General features: G+C 35.2%; 1 protein-coding gene across 1 annotated transcript in view; it reads left to right on the top strand.

Annotated features, from left to right (window-relative positions):
- Positions 1-19,425, top strand: part of LOC102224048 (contactin-associated protein-like 4) — a 105,260-nt gene that overhangs the window by 47,172 nt on the left and 38,663 nt on the right. Inside the window, exons 4-13 of the mRNA XM_014474803.2 lie at positions 483-630; positions 1,851-2,054; positions 7,514-7,689; positions 7,773-7,919; positions 9,603-9,870; positions 13,370-13,519; positions 13,601-13,763; positions 15,895-16,001; positions 17,075-17,194; positions 18,600-18,800. Of these exons, the coding sequence (XP_014330289.1) occupies positions 483-630; positions 1,851-2,054; positions 7,514-7,689; positions 7,773-7,919; positions 9,603-9,870; positions 13,370-13,519; positions 13,601-13,763; positions 15,895-16,001; positions 17,075-17,194; positions 18,600-18,800 (1,684 nt within the window). The remainder of the gene's footprint in view (positions 1-482; positions 631-1,850; positions 2,055-7,513; positions 7,690-7,772; positions 7,920-9,602; positions 9,871-13,369; positions 13,520-13,600; positions 13,764-15,894; positions 16,002-17,074; positions 17,195-18,599; positions 18,801-19,425) is intronic.

Below are 19,425 nucleotides of genomic sequence, written 5' to 3'. Positions count from 1 at the left end.
TGAGTGGTAGATAATATAGACAACACTTATGCTGTACAGATAAAATATGTAGAACTATGTGACTTTGCATGACTGAGTCAGCATAATTTTGAAAAATCCATTAAAAACCATATACGAATAAACTTTACAAAACATTTGAAAGTATTAAAATTGGTTGATTTAGGCTTACAGAAGCACAAAACAGATAGAAATCAGCAAATTGCTACAGCTAATTATTCAAAATACTTCTGCAGGACAAGTTTTTGTCAGAAAACCTTTATGTTTTCACTTGTTCTGATGGTTTGAATATCCTGAAATATATGCAGATATTTAAGTTGGCGACCAAACTAAAGTTGCCTCCATGTATTGATCCTAAATATGAAAAGATTTTCAGATTACCCAAGGCTCCTGATTGCTGAGATATGCACTAGTGGGTAAGGGGGCAAGAAGATATTCCTGAGTAACTGTAGGTAGTTTATCATGTCCCTGTTGTGTGTTTTCAGTCTTTTCCAGGTAACTCTAATGCAGACAGCGTGGTTCAGTACAAACTGCAGCAGCCGGTCGTGGCCCGCTTCCTGCGCCTCATTCCTCTGGACTGGAATCCCAACGGGCGGATCGGACTGCGCCTGGAGACCTACGGATGTCCGTACAGTGAGTGCTGCATCCTTCACTGCTCTCATTAGAGCCTCTGGGGTTTAACAAAGAAAAAAATCACACAGTATCTCACACTTGTAGAATTACTCGTTAGTCTAACACATAGCGGATCCTATTGAGCGTTATAAGTGGTTTTAATTGATTTAATGGTCAGAGCTGCAGGTGATAATAAACAATTAAGGGATCTTTAAATGCATTGCTGTTGAGTGATTCTAAATTTTATGGTGAAACAAATAATGGCTGAACTAATGAACTTGTTGATTATTGTTTGTGTGTTTATATTTCAGGTGCTTCAAACAAACAAACAAAAGTTTATTTCACATCTTAATCTATACCATATGAGGAAATTTTATGGCAGAGGAAAACAACAGCAAAAACAAATACAAATGTGATGCACCACGGCAAATGTATGAGCAAATCGGTGGAGCAGAAATGGAGAAAATATTTTCTGAGTAAAAAGTGACTTTTGTTTTTTGGGGGGAATTTGTAAAATGTACTTGTTCAAGTCATGAAGAAACCACTCCACACTTTAAATAGACGTTTTGGAGGGTTTTAACACTGCAAAAACATAAAATATTACCAAGTATTTTTGTTCTAGTTTCTAGTGCAAATGTCTTAGTACATTTGAAATAAGACAAAAATGACTTAAATTTTCTTAAAATAACTTATTCAGCAAAAAATAGGAGCTTGTTTTAGTATATTACATTATTTAATATACATGGTAAGATTTGTTTTTGCAGTGTGAATTTTGTGTTTGAATTCAGCTTGTTTACAAGTTTGAACACATTTTACTTAATAAAGATGAGTTTACTTTTATTTTGAATATCAAAAACTTCCTTAGGGATAAAAATGTCCTCTTGTTAGAAGAATATAGATGTTCAAAAAATTATCTTTTTAGCAGCTTTTTAAGATGAAATGATCCCGAAGGTTTGGTTCACATTAAAAACTTTGAGAGAAACTTTCAGAGCTGATTTCTCTGAAATCTTGTTTTCTGAGTGCCAACATTCAAATGGCCATATCTTCTAAATACCTTTTTTAACATCATTGGAATGCTTTGAACCCACGCTTTTAGAAACTGTAAATAACCCAAAACACCCCAAAATGGACTTGTTCATTCTTTTGTCATGAACAGTCAGAAATTGTCCTCAAACTTTGGCTACACGGCTCACTTCTACACACACGAACATGCTGTTATCTCTCTTTGTTTTATTTTTCAGCCTCTGATGTGGTGACTTTGGATGGCAGCAGCAGTTTGGTGTACAGACTAAATCCTGGGTCAAGGCGGGCTCAGAGAGATGTCATCGCATTGAAGCTCAAAACCTTGAGAAACTCCGGGATGCTGCTGCAGGCAGAGGGGAGGGAAGGACTCGGCCTCCGTCTGGAGTTAGACAGAGGAAAGCTGCTGCTGCTGTTTAGACAAGGTGCTCATGTCTATTGACAGATGCAGAGAGATCATGACCTATTTACATTGATTCCAATATAGCAGAGAATTTAATCTGCAGAGTTGGTGTAATCTATCCATGATGGCATTTCTTCTGATGAGGAGCATTTCCATTTCAGTCATTTGGCACATCTTTCAGACCTTTGATTACCTTTTAAATAGATGATGAGGAAAACACACACCTTACTCCTGATTGAATCAGGAAGTAAGGTGCTGCTGGGATGCAGCACTTTTTCTGGTTAAAGCCTTGATTGATGGCGCCCATTTGCTGCAGCATGTGTTAGGGCTGGACTCTTCTGGTCTCGATGCATGCCTGGTGTGTCTCTGTGTGTGTGTGTGTGTGTGTTTGAATAGGATTACACCAGCAGTTGTCATGTTGCCCATGCTGAATCATCACCATCTGGCACCTCTCTCACCAGAAACCCTTGCTGACCACAAAAATACTTCATCCTCACATCCAGCTTCTCCTCCTGCCTTTTTGTTTTTGAACCCTTTTTCTTTTTTTCCAGATCTTTTCCTGGATTTTCTCCTGATTTCAACAAACTCCAGAATTAGCAATAAAGATTGCATGAAAGTTTCAGATCTCTTTATTTGCCCACTTTAATTTCAACCCGTTTAATTTAACCCTGCAACCCTGCAATTATAATCAAACTAAATATTTTTCTACAATCAAGAATTTTAACTGTTTTCACAACAAAATGTGAAATGAAACAATGCTGTCTCACAAACAGCAACCAGATACAGAGCTGTTTCTTTCACCACCAGCTGTGTTTCCATTTGCCTTAAAATTTCACAAATTTGAATTATGCAAATTTGTTTAATGGAAACATGCCAATTTTGACAAAACTCATGTTTTTTGCTAAAAAAGTTTTTTTGTGGTAGGATGAGGTGTTTGTTTGGGGGGGGGAGGCAGAACTACAACGTAAACTTTTTATTTCCATCACACAAGTCATGGGGTCAACAACAAGATGTTGCAGATAAAGTTTTATGTTGGTACATAGCAACAACAGAAAATCTTACCAGGTGTTTGTCTAGTTTCTAGTGCAAATATCTCTGCACACTTGAAAGAGGACACAACAAAAAGTTACTTACATATAAGTAACTTTTAAGCACGATGTAGGCGCTTGTCTTAAGTAAATATTTACTTAAGATTGATGATAAAGTAATTGTTTCATTGGCAGATTATTTCACTTATAACATTTAAAAAATGTTTTATTATAACTGAAATTATCTGCCAAAGGAACTAATACTTTTTCATTAATTTTATGAAATTCTTGACTTAAACAAGCTGACATATCTTGCTGACAAGATACTTGTAAGTTAGTTTTACCTTATTTCAAGTGTATTAAAATATTTGCATTAGAAACAAGACAAAAAACACTGTAAGATTTTCTGTTTTTGCAGTGCACAACTCTACTTTGTGTTTATTTTTTTTTAGGAATTTTCAGGCAAAAGAATCCTCTTTAAAGCCCACATCATTAAAGAGACACTATGGCTGAGTGAGTGGGAATTAAACCCATCCATTAAAATCACAGTACAAAGGCAGAAGACGGTTCTGAAGATACTTTCTTCTGACTACTTCCTCTCTGCCTTCACGTTTCTCTTTTAGTTTCCTGTTTTCTTTGATTATTATTAGTCTTTGTTGTCTCCTTGATAACAAGCGGTAATTCGTCTTTTTAATCTCCAGATATACCATCTTCCGATCTGCTTTTTATCTATTATCCTGTCTCCCTCTTACATTACTTTGTATTTGGGTCTCTTGGTTGAATGATTTTTATATTTCTGATCCTCATTATTTCAGTTTCTGCCTTTCTCTTTGTTTTACTTTGGAAACCCTTCATCCACGGATCAGAAGTCTTGGTTTCAGACTTTGTAATTTCGTTCATCTGATTTGTACATTGGCCTGGAGCTCAGTCATGCTCCACTTTGCTGCGCTAACGACGACTCATTCTCCTTCAGAGAAGATATACTTTACTTTAAAAAGCTACAGTACGACCTAATACAACATTTATTTTAAAACATACAAACCACAGTTTTTAAAAAGTAAATCTTTTGTTATTCAAGACACTGGTCATAAAAGTCACTGTTATCATCTGCATGAGTTAAGTTTTCTGAAATAGTAGGTTACAAATAAATTAACTATTATGATCCTCTTAGGGATGATTTTTGTATTTTTTGTTATGGTAAAATTCATTGATATATCAGCCTGGTGTGTTACGTTTACCCATAAACACCAACTCACAATTCATATCAATTTTATTCATTTTATTTTAATCAAGCTAGAAAAACAAATTAATGCTGATATGCATCTGAAATGTATGTTTGCCAAATTTTCAACACTAATATTCACGTCCTCTGCTGTGGCCAATAATTATGATGATCTATTTATTTATTTACTTTTTGATAAGTGATGTAATAAAAACCCAAATGGCTTACCCTTCTCATTGCACACACAACATTTTCCTTTCCAGTGTTTGATAATTAAGGTTGGAGGTGATTAAAATGGCTATATTAGAGTATGAGGAATAATGCTGCAGCATAATCAGACCTCCTGCTCGGCCTAATGAAATTTATGGTGGGACGTGATTTACAGCTACTTCACTGAAAGTATTTAGGAGAACTTTCAGGAATCAATTAAACAGCCAATCCGACCACCTGCAACTTTAATAAAACATCCCATGGTTATTAGCATCTATTCATTTATAAATATGCTTTTTAGTGAAAGTTATGCTGAGTAAGTTGGGACAGTTTTACAGCCAGGAAGTAATTAATTTTATTTAGCATCTTAATTCTTTTAGTTCCTCCCCACACAGTGGACAAAACTGATGATATAAAACAGACACCAATGTTTCATCTTTTCATGTCTGGTTGCCGACTCTTTCTCAATATTCAATATTTACGATCCCATCAGCAAGGAGCTCATTGATTACAGTGACCTCTATTACAATTCAGATCACAGTCTGGTGCAAGGACTCATTTGCTTGGAGCAATATTTGGCTTTTATATTCTGCACCTCAATTTTTCAAATTCAAAGCACTTCATTATTGGAGTATAAGGACAATTGTAGATACAAAAAAAAGAGTAGTACATTTCCAGCAAAAAATCAGAGATTTTCAGATTAATCTCAGAAATTTTACAGGAAAAAAATCAGAAATTTTCCAAAAGTCAAAATTTTTAAACTTTTGAAACTCAGAAATTTCCTTTTTTTTTCTTACAAAATTTTGGAAAGATTTCCCAGAGTTTTTCTAGAACGTTTTTCCCTTTTCAAACTCAGAAATTTCAACATATTTTTTCTTTCCTAGATCATTTCTGAGATTAATCTCAATTTTTTTTCTTGGCAAATTTTTGACTGTTGGAACTCAGAAATGTTCTTGTTTTTTCTAAAAAGAAATTCCGAAATCACAATTTCAGATTTCTTTTGGAGGAAATTTACTACTATTTTTTTCTACCTACAATAGCCCTGATATGCTTGTCATAACATGATGCGTATACATAATCCTTGATTTTTTTTTTTTTGTCACAATACCACAAAATATCTTCAATGCATTTTATTTAGATTTTCTGTAATGGACCAATGCAATTGTGTGTATAAGAGTGGAAAGAAAGTAATTTTCAAAATGTTTTGTCATGCACCTATTGGTGAATGGAGTCCATTTTTGTGTAAATCAATATTTGTATAAATAAATACAATTGTTCGCCGATTATTCAATCCGTTTTCTGAAACATCACTGTCAATCCTTGTGATGGCAGCGTCAAAAAACATTCATATCCACAATCAAAAAACCTGATTCAGGGGCTAAAATATGGACAGATAACACTTAAGAAGAAAACTTGTGACAGTTTAAGTGCAAAGCTTCCCAATTTTGCACGTTAATAATATATTTAGCTAATTGGACTGACTTTTACTGCCGTCAATCATCACATTAACGCATAATTTCAGTTGCAGAATCTCACAAAGTTTGTTAGTGACATTTTGATGAAGAAAATTCTTGAAAGTGTATGTTAATCATAGTCGATATTGTAATCACACATATTTATCCTCATCATTTTCCTTTCAATTCATGGTTATGCACTACTTTATTGCAACTGTGATATATGCATATATATATATATATATATATAAAGCGTACTGAAATTGAAATAGTGCGAGGTTTTTTTTTTTGCAAACTGTACATTTGTTGATGCCTAAAATAAATGACCCTTTGTTTCAACTTGCAAAATGTTCAGTAATGGGTGGGTGGAGCTGCAGACTGTGATATGGAAGAGCAAAGACAGAAACTACTTCATAAATGAATATCAATTCATTCTCCTTGTTTGCACTCTCATATTGATTCCCGTTTTTACTTTTTCTTTTCAATTATTCAAGTTGTAATGAAATCTTCCCTCTGGAGAGATTCTATCATGCAGTCATCTTCCTGGTCTCACTATTTCATACAAACTAATAACTGTTCCATTAATCAATGCAAGTCAAGAAATCTAATTTGCTTTCATGTTGTGCTGTCGTCTTTTATTGACTGCTGCTTCTTTTTGTTTTTAATATACTAAAACTTTCACAGCATTTTTCCCCCATGTAAGTGAAGTTGCATTTTTTTACTTTAAACTTTTAGTGAAATACTTTGCACTGCAAACAACACAAAGTCTTACAAAGTACTTCAGTCCAGTTTCTAGTCTAAATAGCTTACTACAATTGAAATAAGACAAAATTAACTTACAAGGAACTTTTCAGCAAGATATGTGAGCTTGTTTTAAGTCAGTTATTCCTTAATATTGATGTAAACGTACTTGCTAGATTGGCAGATTTTTCACTTATAGCAACACATTTTTCCATGTTATAAATAGTGGAAATAAAACTCTTTTAATCAAGTACTATTTTACTTGTAACAAAGGAATTATTTACATGAACCAAGTAACCAAGTGAGTTTTGTCTTATTTAAAAAAAATACTTAGTAAGATTTTGTTTTTGCAGTGTAAACTCACAAAATATTAAAACATGTTCTTCTGTTTTTTTTACCAAACTTTACATTTTCTCTCTGAAGTTAAAATTGATGTTGCCTTGCTAATATCTTATGCATTTTTAATGCTATATTGTATTCAGTTCTTTCTACTCTTCCGTCTTACAGCAGAAACAAGTTTTTTTTTCTCTCCGTTCTTTGGGGATTCTGGAATGCATTCACTAATTCGGGTCTGCTGGTGCTCATTTATGATTAATGATGCGTTCCCTCTGTAGTCTTTCAAATTAGGCTTCATAACATATTTGGCTTCTGTTTTTCGCTGCTGGTATATAGATGTTGACAGGAGTCTCCAGCGAATTTGGAGAAGGTGACCTCGCCGTGATCCCCCCCAGTAGTCTGAACTGAATGAAAACATTCAGAGCAGAAAAGAAACTTTTACTCTATTGAAAACTTAATAACTTACATTTTTTTGTCTATGTAATTTTAGGTAGGACTTTATCTGCTGAACCTCAACGTCTTGCAGCTCTTGGAAGCCTTTTGGATGATCAGCATTGGCACCATGTGGCAGTGGAGCTACACGGCCTTCACCTCAACCTCACAGTGGATAAACACACACTGAGGGTTAAAATCCCACCACAGTTCCACCACCTCGACATACAAGAGGTTTGATGAACTGAAAAGCTGCCTCAGTTTACAGCATAAATCCACGGTTCTGCGTTGCTAATAATCTGTGTTTGGGATCACAGCTGAGCGTGGGGGCAGTTCAGGCTCTCGGGTCTCACAAGCCATTTCACTCCAAGAGGAACTTCCATGGCTGCCTGGAAAACTTGCTGTTCAACGGTCTCAACCTGATCGAACTCGCTAAAGTCAAGGACCACAAAGTTTCTCTAGTGGTAAGTTTAATCAACCACCAGGACTTACTCCTCTGCTAGGAGTATCTATTCAGAGTGGTTTTAAAAGTAGATCTGTGGCTACGTTCACACAGCAGGTCTTGAGGGTCAATTCGATTAATTTTTATAATTTTATAGTTATAATTTTCAGTCATTGTTTACATCCTGATTTACTGCGTCTGGCTTCTTCTGGTGCAGAATTATGACACATGTCTCATAGGAATAAAAGCCGGGTAAAATGTGACATGCCTATTGACATGGCAGACATTTTGAAAACAATCAAATCCACATCAGAATTGTTTTTCGGTGAAAAGATCTGCAGGGACACAAATCTGTTAGGTCTAGTATCTATCTTAGTATATTGACAAAACTAACTTATAAGTAAGTTTTCAGCACAACATAGGAGTTTGTTTTAAGTCTATAATTCCTTAATATTGATGAGAAAGTATTAGACATAAGTGAAATAGTACTTTATATAAGATATAAGTACTTTTTCATTAATATTAAGGAATTGGTGTAAAACAAACTCATATGTTGTTTGAAAAGTTACTTATAAGTTAGTTTTGTCTTATTTCAAGTGTACTAAGATATTTGAACTTGAAATTGGTAAAATTTTGTTTTTTTTCAGTGTAACTATTTCTTTATATGCTTTCATTGTTGTAAATGATTAGAAATAATTTACCAGGTTCCAGTTAGAATCGTTTATTATTTTTTTGTAGCTGGGGTTAATTTTGGTTACCTGCTCACACTTTTTCGCTTCATCTTGAGATGAAGATGGTTCTTCATAAATAAAATGGTAAAGAAACAAAAACATTAAGAACAGCAGAAAGAGAAACTCGACATTTAAAGTGTCCTAATAGTGTTTTTCCCGTTTAATTTTCTTGTATCAGAGCCTTTAATGTTTCTACAGACATTAAAGGAGCCATCGCTCTTAGGAGAAAATGTGAGGAACTCCTGCTGGGGTTATTAAAAGCAAATTCAGACTGTGGACGAACATGTTCAGACTCTTGAAGTCAGGTGTTGTAATGAGGCTCTAACTCTGAAAGGGACTGTCAGCAAACTTACGGCCACTTCCGCTGCAGAAAACTACAAAGTGCTTTTTAACGTTCTGCGGAGGACGCCTAATAAGAAAAGAGGTGGAGGAGATATCTTGTCATTTCCCAGGGTTTTTAAGGTAACATTTTCATGAGGCAATGAAGCCTACTGAGACTTGAATCATTGCACGTCATTTTAAGTGCACCACAAAGAGTTTTTACATGTCATCGGTGCTTCCATTGCATTGTAAAAGCAACTGGGGATAAAATTTCCCGTATATCTGGCACTGTTATAGTTTACTGCTGCAGCCTGAGCAATGGACAGTTTCATCATCACTACTGAAAACAACAATCTGATGATGCAGGGCGCTCTCTTTTTTCTGTTTTTGATTTTTTTTATCTCTTTTACCATTGCGTGAGGTGACTTTGGTATTTTTAAGTATTCGTTTCTAATCTTATCCCAAGCTTTGCTGTTATCAATATGGAAATACAGTTGTCCTCCTAAAGGAGACTCGCTGATGAGATCACCGTGACAGAGGCCACATCAACGCGCCCTCTGCAGCTGATTAATATTCATGTTTTCTAATGCTTTATCTCTCCAGTAATCATTTAGTTCACTCTAAGTTTTTTTTTTTCTTTTTTGTTTTTCAAGGGCAATGTGACCTTTTCCTGTGCTGAGCCAGTTCCTGTTGCCGTGACGTTTCCCGGCCTCCAGAGCTTCCTCCAGTTGCCATGGACAACGCCATTGTCTTCGGGGAGCATGTCGATTGGGTTTCAGTTTCGGACCTGGAACAAGGCGGGGCTTCTGCTCACCTTTGAGCTCCCTCAACAGGGAGGTGTGGCCTGGTTATTTCTGAGCGAGGCGAAACTCCGCCTCCAGATCCAGAAAGGAGGACGGGTTCTGCTGGAGCTCAGTGCAGGTCAGCTAAACACCACTTCTAGACTACAATTTAATCAGTAGTCTATTGTCATAAGAAACCATAAACAAGTAGCAAAGTTTGGTCACAGTTATATATCTGCATATGTTTCAGGATGTTGTGCATCCCTTAAAACAATCGGAACGAGTGTAAACATAATTGTTTCCATTATATAGCCACTCCAGCAACACTTTATTTGAAGGGGAGTGCATAAGACTCACATAACACCTGTCATAAACATGAAGGAGTCTTCATGAATGTCTGTTTTAAGTGTTATCTGGTAAATAATTACCCTTAATGTAAAGTTGCACTAAACGTTGCATTGGAAATTCATTAAATGTGTCAGTTTTGCATTATTCTGTAAATACTTACACTTTTAATGCAAAATTTAACTAAAACCTGCATGAAAAGTGTCAATTTTGCATTAAAATGTCATTATTTACCAAATGACACTTCATGACAACAGTGATAAACATTCATGAAGACTCCTTCATGCTTATGACACTGTCATGTCAGTTATGCAAACCCCTTCAAATAAAGTCTTACCACGATTCCAAGATAAATTGTCTCATGATTCAACTTACCCCAAAGCTACAATTTCAACTTTGTTTGTACCCACATCTAAAATGCTACACTTTTATCTTCGGTTTATGTTGCAGCTCATACATAGCATGATTGATATATAAAACAAATTAAAAAATATATAATATCGTCTACACATAATTGCTATAAAACTTATGATGGAATAAATTTACTTTGAAAAGTGAAAACTGTAGAAATCGAAGCACTTTCCCCATTAGTTTCTTACATTTAGAAACTTTGTTTAATGAGGCCTTCCTCCTAACTATTTAGCCACAAGATCAATGTTTTTTACTGATTCCTAGCATCAAGGGATGGCTCAACGTACCCCAATCTTCCCTAGGCCAAGGCTGGGCGATAAATTGATTTCATGGAGTAATCAAATTGTCTGTTTTCAAACATTTCATTTGTGGAGATTCTGGATTTTTTTCTCTAATGCAGTCCAATTTCCATTGATCCACCCCACAATGGCCATCTTGTTAGACAAGCATGTTTTACAGAACCTATTTTTTTTTCCAACTTTGATATCAGGTCAATATATTTTATTTATTAAGTTCTCATGTTAAACATAAATAAATTAAGTTTGACAAACTTAATTTCACTACACGTAACAAATTAACTCAATATTTTTACAGTTGGAACTCCATTCTCTTTGTATGTTGTTTCTTCACCATTAGCGCCTGGAACAATTCATACACAAGCATGATTAACAGCGCGAAGACCCGCCTCCTGGATCTGATTGGTTGTTTTTGACCGGGAGTGATGCATTTCTGCAAACTGCAATAGTAGCACTGCCAAGAGCTAGATTTTTTTATAACTCATATGACATAGTCTGAATAAATATGTAAAAAACATTTTTTTTGTAAAAGTTATATACTGCAACTTTAAAGGGGATTTTAAAAAGATGTAGCGCACCAACAAATATGCATATTGACAATGTTGCTGTTGCATTATAATCTGAACATATGTTTTTTACTGATTGCTGGTAGTTGATCACATGGTGACCCTGAAGTATGAGGTTAGTCTGAGTAGCACAAAAACTGTTAAAAACCTTTCGAGCAACTGATTTTCCTCTTCCTCACGTCATCTTGTCCCTAAACTCGGCGCCAGCGCTTCTCTTTGACTGCATGACAAATGGGTTTTGTCCCTCAGAAACCTGCCCAATTTACAAGGGTGCATACTTTTGCCCCCATTGGGATCTTCAGAGGTGACTGACCTCTCTGTCAGGGGCCTTAGCACAGCATTTATTTACTTTTGCTTGTAGAGTGGGATTGTTCAGCTGTTTTGTGAGATCCCATGTGTTGCAGCCAGAACAATGGATAAAAGTCAAGCGCACAGCAGCCATGTTGCAAAGTGTTGCTTTAATATGCTACTTTATTTAGTCTGCTGTAAATGTGATTAGGTTGTATCCTTTCATTACTATCCAGTGTGAAGGACCCCTACCTAGGGATGGTATTTTATCATACAGTTTATCATTTATCATGAAATTTTATTTTATCATGATAAGAATTTTGATTTGTGGTTGTCATAATAGATTTCAGTTACTGATGGTACATTAAAATTCAATTACATTCCTTTTAACCATATCAAATGTTATTAAAGCAATTTAAGAGCGGCTAGATAAGAAACAACTTTCCAAATACAAACACATTTCACCCACCGATTATACACAAAAAAATAAACTTCTGAGAGCCACTACTATTTAGTTACTCTATGTAAATGTATATGGATTTGCAAAGTTGTTCTATCATTTACCGTTTGGTGAAGAATGTACATACAAAATCTATATACAATTTTACCTTATTAGCAACGACTATAGCTTTATGAATAAATATTAGATTACACATGTTGTTTGGTCCCTGGAAGAGGACGCTGTGCACAATACCCCAAGATGTTGAAATTATGTTGCCAAATCGTTGCCAGAGGAAAAAAATTGACAAAGGACATAATGAGATATTGATGCACTTCAACAACAAACAGATACTGAGGGCTGACGAAGCTCTGCGTGGGTTTGGAACAAGTCAATCACAGAAAGAGTGCAACTAACCTGCTGCTGCTGTTTCTGCTGTCAATATGTATGAATGCGCCTTGAAATACTTTCTTAATTATGAGACATGATTTCCAAAAAGCTGGTGATAGGCTTGCACTGTAAAAACTCTAAATCCCACAGAGTGTTTTTGACAAGTTTCTAGTGTACATATCTTAATACATTTGAAATAAGACAAAACAAACTCGCAAGTAATTTTTCAGCAAGATATAGGACCTTATTTTAAGTAAATTATTTTAAGTATAATTATAACAGGACATTTTCCCCATGTTTGAAATAATCTGCCAGTGGAACTGATTTAAATCAACATTAAGGGTTTACTGACTTAAAAAGGTCCTATTTCATGCTGAAAAGTTCATTTTGTCTTATTTTAAATGAACTAAGGTATTTGCACTAGAAACTAGGCAAAAATACCTTGTAAGATTTTATGTCTTTGCAGTATGGATTAGTTACCACACTGCAAAAAAACTAAATCATACCAAGTTTTTTTTCTAGTTTCTAGTGCAAATATTGTAGCACATTTAAAATAAGACAAAACTAATGTATAAATAACCTTTTAGTAAGATATGAGAGCTTGTTTTAAGTAAAATAAAATCATTAAAATTGATGAAAAGATTTTTGTTCCACTGGCAGATTATTTCACTTGTAACATGGGAAAAAAATTATTGTTATAAAGTGATATAATCTGCCGATGGAACTAATTTTTTTCATCAATATTAAGGAATTAAAAGCTCCTGTATCTTGCTGAAAAGTTACTTGTAGGTTAATTTTGTCTTATTTCAAGATGTTTGTCCTAGAAATTAGACCAAAAAGACTTGCCAGATTTGATGTTTTTGCAGTGTAATAAAGGATTTTAAATGGGAATCTGTCTTTAAGGTTCTGCACTCAGTGACGGCCAGTGGCATTCAGTGGCACTGACCTCCGGTCGAAGTCATCTGAGTGTCTGTGTGGATAAAGATGAAGGCGGCAGCGCTCAGGCCAGCCTGTCATTTCCTGTCGCAGTAGAAAGTCACGTCTTCTTCGGTGGTAAGAGCTGAAACAGATCCTAACTGAGCAGATCAGTCTAAATTAAACTTCAGCATCATAACGGTCTTGTCTTCTCCTCAGGTTGTCCTGCTGGAGATGCTCCAGGATGTAGAAATCACTTCACTTCCTTCCAGGGCTGCATGCGTTTACTCAGTCTGGACGGCAGCATTATGGACCTGATCGCGGTGCAACAGCTGGGAAATTACAGCAACCTGCAGATTGACATGTGTGGAATAATTGACAGGTTTGTAGTTTAAACAATGTTGATTACACTGACATGACACAGAAAGTGTGACACCTAAAAAAAAAAGCTTTATTTGAACCTTTAAGATGCAGTTTTTATACATAAGTCAGAAAACAAATCTATCCTTCCACTTCTTTCTTTCTTAATTTCCCCCTTCCTTCCTTCTTTGCTTTGATTTCCTTCCATCCTTCTTTCCATTTCCATCCATCCATCCATTCATGTTCTCCTTTGTCCCTTCCTTAGCTCTTTCCTTCCTTCCTCAAATTCAGCATTTTACATTTTTAAGATATTTTATTGTTGGATCTGTAAGTGAAATCTCATCAAAGATATGCAGCCCCAAGACTTTTCTCTGATCATTCATAATCCACAGTGTTCAGGCGACTGTGGTCACATGTTTGTAGTCAACAAATAATTAGGTTATGCAAATTCTACTTTCTGAATTTTTTGTATTTACCTCAGGATAATATTTTGCATTTACAGTTATTACCAAGTGACAAAATGAAAGTATCATATTTTATGACTGTTCAGAATTATCTCAAATCTCAGAGGTTAGAAAGATGCAGAAATGCGAAGGAAAGCTAATCGTTTTTCTGTTTTGGCTTTACACCAAACAGCGGCACGATTAATGAGACAATTGCAGCAATTATAAACCCGATTTTAGAGCCTGAGAGGAAACAAGACAGTCACTAAAAAAACCCAAACACACATTCAGCTGCTCTCCACATAAACAACCACAGGATGTGAACATGGACTCAGACACTAGTATCCACAAATCCTTGGCAGATAGGGAGAAACTGCTTGAATGATTTTAATTAAATGTCTCTCAGGTTTTGCATCACAATTCATCAGACTACAGCTCCTCCACAGATCTGACTTTTCAGTTGGAACAAAGAGAAAAAAAGAATCTGTTTTCCTGTAAAAACAGAAAAATATACAGTGTGCTCCCTCTGTGTTACCCTGCTGATTTGATATGAGCCACCTGGGACAATTTCTGCAGGAATGTCAGGTGGAAAATGAACTCAGCAACACTGTTTCAGCATGGTACCTTATATTCCTCAGCAGGTTATTACTGTATTTTCTGCAGGGGGAGGGCTGAGGCAGGTTAGTGCTGCTGCAACCAGCAAAGAGTATTATTAGACAAACAGTCCATTAACAGCCCAAATTGAATGCAATCCGGAGGGAGCTCTGCGTCACCTCTGTACCCCACAACTCCACACATTTAGCTTTTTCTACCTTAACAAACAGGTCTGTTCAAAACATCAGAACAAAAAAGAACATTTCTTCAGAAGTCCATCATAAAAGGAATCAGCACTATACAGAAAGCGTTGTTTTTTTTTTTTTACTGAACTGTAGATTTGTTCGACTATTTTTATGCCAACTTAAATATTTTATGGTCACAGAAAAGACTTGTGCACGTTTGCGGTGCTCAACAAGCAAAAGGCAGAGAGTTAAATAATTGAGATCAATAAGAAAAGTGATCAAAACAAAAGCCTGCTGCTGCTAATCAGACGCACCTGACTGTCTGATCGTCATCAGTTGCTGCGCTTTCATTGCAAATGTGCGCAAAATTTTGGCCGTAATCCGCAAATTATGAAAAAAAACCAAAACAATTTCGGTGTTTTCATTAAAATCACGTGACTGTGTTTCTTCTTCTTCTTTAGATTTTAACGGTACCTTGCATCCACTGTTGGACTACTGCCCTATCTTGGATTTTATTACTCATTGCCTTTCGTCAATTTCTCCTAATGAGACCAGTATTTTAAAAAATATATATATAAAGATATATTTCCCTTTCCTTCATTACTATGAAGCAACCACATTTTCAAATTTCAGTTCCTTATTAAAACCTATTTCCATATTCAATATTCGAATAAGTTTATTCACGCAATAAGTCTTTAAAAAACATCATCCTCCAATAACTTCCTGTCATCTTCTTCTTCGTTGTTTTTACCGGCGTCAACATCCGGTTGTTAATCATGTTAAACAAAAGTGTTTTCATCGCGGTTTTGCGAAATAAATCAATTTTGAGTGGGCAAACATCTGATAAACCCCAAACTCAGACTAATTACAGGCACCAGCGGACTGAAGAAATGTTAAAATCGTGAAGAATCTTTCCGTATTTGTGTTTTAGGTGCTCTCTGAGTCGCTGTGAACATGGCGGCTACTGCAGTCAGACCTGGACCGTTTTCCACTGCAACTGCTCCGACAGCGGCTACAGCGGCGCCACCTGCCACAGCTGTGAGTCAGAGAGATTGGACCATTATTCCTATGAATAAACCGTAAAAGTTTATTTTTAAACTTACATGGTGTGTTTTTAGACTTTTACACTTTATCTGACTTTTTAAAAATTTTTTTTTTAATCTCGGTTCCTTTTAATTATTCGCTTTCTGTTTTTACAAATCTGTTTTGCTTGTTGTTTGGTTAAAATAATGTATTGGCTGTGTATCATTTCTGAAATATTGTACTCCAATTTTCAATAAGTTTAACTGTATAAACATTGCACTACAAAAACAAAAAAATCTTAGTTTCTAATGCAATTATCTTAGAACACTTGAATAAGACAAATCTAAGTTACAAGTAACCTTTAGTAAGACATAGGAGCTGAAGTGAATAATTCATTAATATTCACAAAACAGTTCTTGTTACATTGGCAGATTATTTCACTTATAAGAACAAATATTTCCCATGTTATAAGTTAAATAATCAGCCAATGGAATTAGTACTTTTTCATCAATGTTAATGAATTATTGACCTAAAACAAGGTCCTAAATCTTGCTGAAAAATTCGTTTTTTCAAGTGTACTAAGATATTTACACTAGAAATTAGACTAAAAATACTTGGTAGGATTTAGTGTTTTTGCAGTTCACAAAAAGTTTAAATGATCTCCGACCATTTATGATTTTTTTCCGGTCACATATCTTCCTCACTTTCCTTCCAGTTTTTAATAACGTGTTGCACAACTTTTAATCAAGTTTTAGTAGCTTCTGCAATTTCTTCAGATGTTTTCTCAATGATTTGACCCATTTTAAATAAACAAACATCTTTTTAGGACCCTGGGATGTGTCTGTCTACATGTTTTTTAAAGAAGTCAGTTGGAGTTAAACAACTTGTTGCCTGCTGAAAGTTAATCTTTGATGTAGCAATTATCCGAAAGGAGGTTATTTGCAAACTCTAGTCAGAGACATTTCTTGTCCAGTGTGCTTCCATGTGAAGCAGCAATCATAATTTTTTCCAGCAGTGTTTGGTCTCCATCCCTGTCTCTGCTCCTCTAGGCGACTTCCTGACGATGTTCTCATTATTTTTCCTCCCAGCTGTGTATGAGCAGTCCTGTGAAGCGTACAAACACAGCGGCAACACGTCGGGATATTTTTACATTGACGTGGACGGCAGCGGACCCATCAAACCACAGCTGGTCTACTGCAACATGACAGGTATCACACACACACACACACACACCCCAACTCTCTATTAAGTCGTAACTTTGTTTTGAATTCTTGGAATTTGCATAATTGCAAGTGATGATTCTTCACTCATCTCAGTCTGATTCACTTTATTTTCTACCTGCCTGCCTGAAATGCTTTTTCTCCCTTGGTGCACGATCATCTTTATTATGATAGCATTGATGTTTCTTGTGCTTTTTTTAAATCTCCATTATAACATCATTCAGTCATCCATCCTTCCAGCCTCTTACCTGCTTACATTATGATATAAACAGTGATAGGACAGTTGTTTCATAACATGCAGCAGTTTTGGTGAAACTCAAATTGTTGTAGCTTATATGTCTGGAGGGAATTGATCACAATCATGTATATTAACCTGACCGAGGGCAAAGACTTTATGTTAGGGATAAAATCTGTGAAAATTCTTGTCACTCTCTTGTCTTTAACAGGTTTTATGTTTCGATAAAACAAAAAGACGGAACATCTGGAATTATTTTACACTTAAAAAGAAGGAGAAACATACAAAAACTTTGTGATTCTGTTCCAAACAAACAAAACAAAAGAAGAACCACCCAGCCAGCGTACACAAAAAAAAGGGTTTATCCATATTTTCTACAATGGACCCACATGGAAAGAGTTTTGTGTTTTTCTGTTATATTTTCATCTATAGGTCAGTTCAGTTATGTTTAATTACATGTTTGTTTTGTACGACTCACAATATTAAAGTAATTCACAAGATATACAATAATCTAGAACCTAATTTAGTCCGGTACGTTGCATTTCAAAGTCATTGCTGTAGATTAATTTCTGACAGCAGCAAGTGTTTCCACTCAACTCTTATCTTCTTATTTGGTTAATTGTAACAAGCTTACATAATTAATTATTTGCTGATTCAGAAACACAACATATTACCAAGTGTTTAACTAAAACACTTGGTTCTAAACTAAACTAACTTACAAGTAACTTCTCAGCTTTTGTTTTAGGTTAATAATTCCTTAATATTATTTAAAATTATTTATTACAAGTGAAACAGTTTGCCAATAGAAAAGGATATTTTGTCATAGATCAAATGTCTTAAAAGTAAATGGTACTTCTTCATCAACATTAAGAAATTCTAAACATAAAACAAGCTCCTATATCTTACTGAAAAGTTACTTGTGAATTAGTTTTGTGTTATTTCAGGTATACTAAGATATTTGAACTATAATCCAAACCAAAAATAATAAGATTTTGTTTATTTGCAGTGTGGAGTGAATTGATCTGGTTAAAATGATTAAAAATAAGGTTGAAGTTGAATTTAAAGATGAATTTCACTGAATTATTTACACTCCATTGCTTTCTCTGTCGAAAAAAATTAGAAAGTAATAATTAAACCAACACATTTTTATGTTTCCAGAAAGCGACACATGGATGATTATCCAGCACAACAACACTGAGCTGACCAGACTGCGACCGGTTTCTGGTGTGGACCAACAATCGCTCCACTTCAGCTACTCATCTGAAGAGGAGCAGCTTTTAGGCTCCATCGGCCAATCAGAGCACTGTGAACAGGAACTATCCTACCACTGCAGGAAGTCCCGCCTTCTCAACACCCCAGGTAGAGATGCTCTTGTGTTTTCTTTATTATTTGAAGGCAGAACATTTAAAAGTGGTATTATGAACCAGGAGATGGATAAAACTGGTAAATGTAGCCAAAATATCTCTTTATTGTTCACTTCAAGTGGGAGACAAATGTACTTACAGAAGGAAAAAAACTAAGAATTTTCATCAGGAGTATTAAAATATTATGTTTAATTAGACTGTGGTTAGTTTGATCAAGAAGCAAGCTCTTTGTTTTGTGCAGTTAAGAAAAATATGTTATTCTGGAGGATGTCCTTGGTCTACATTCTTTCAATACGCCGTTCTTTTGATTGAATTAGTATCTTAATTTTCTGCCCTGTTTGCTGTGCTACAGCTTGTTTACAGGTTTAAATTTCTGCTAGACTTGATAATAAAATCAAATTCTTAGTGGGGAATTTTAAGGCAAGTCTGGGTTATTTCAACAAGTTGATTTTCTTTAATGATGTGAATTATAATTAGTCAACAAAAGACCCCTATATATAATTAACATCTAAACTAACAACTAGCTTCACCAGGTGTTTGATATTTGATTTTTATGTTGGTTAATTATAATTATGTGTAAAGTAACCTGAAGTCCACGTGGACATTTGGAGTAAACTGGT

Source organism: Xiphophorus maculatus, chromosome 6, assembly GCF_002775205.1.
Source record: "Xiphophorus maculatus strain JP 163 A chromosome 6, X_maculatus-5.0-male, whole genome shotgun sequence".
Taxonomy (NCBI): Eukaryota; Metazoa; Chordata; class Actinopteri; order Cyprinodontiformes; family Poeciliidae; genus Xiphophorus; species Xiphophorus maculatus.
The sequence above is the reverse complement of the archived record's forward strand: the minus strand, read 5'-3'. Positions and strand labels throughout refer to the sequence as shown.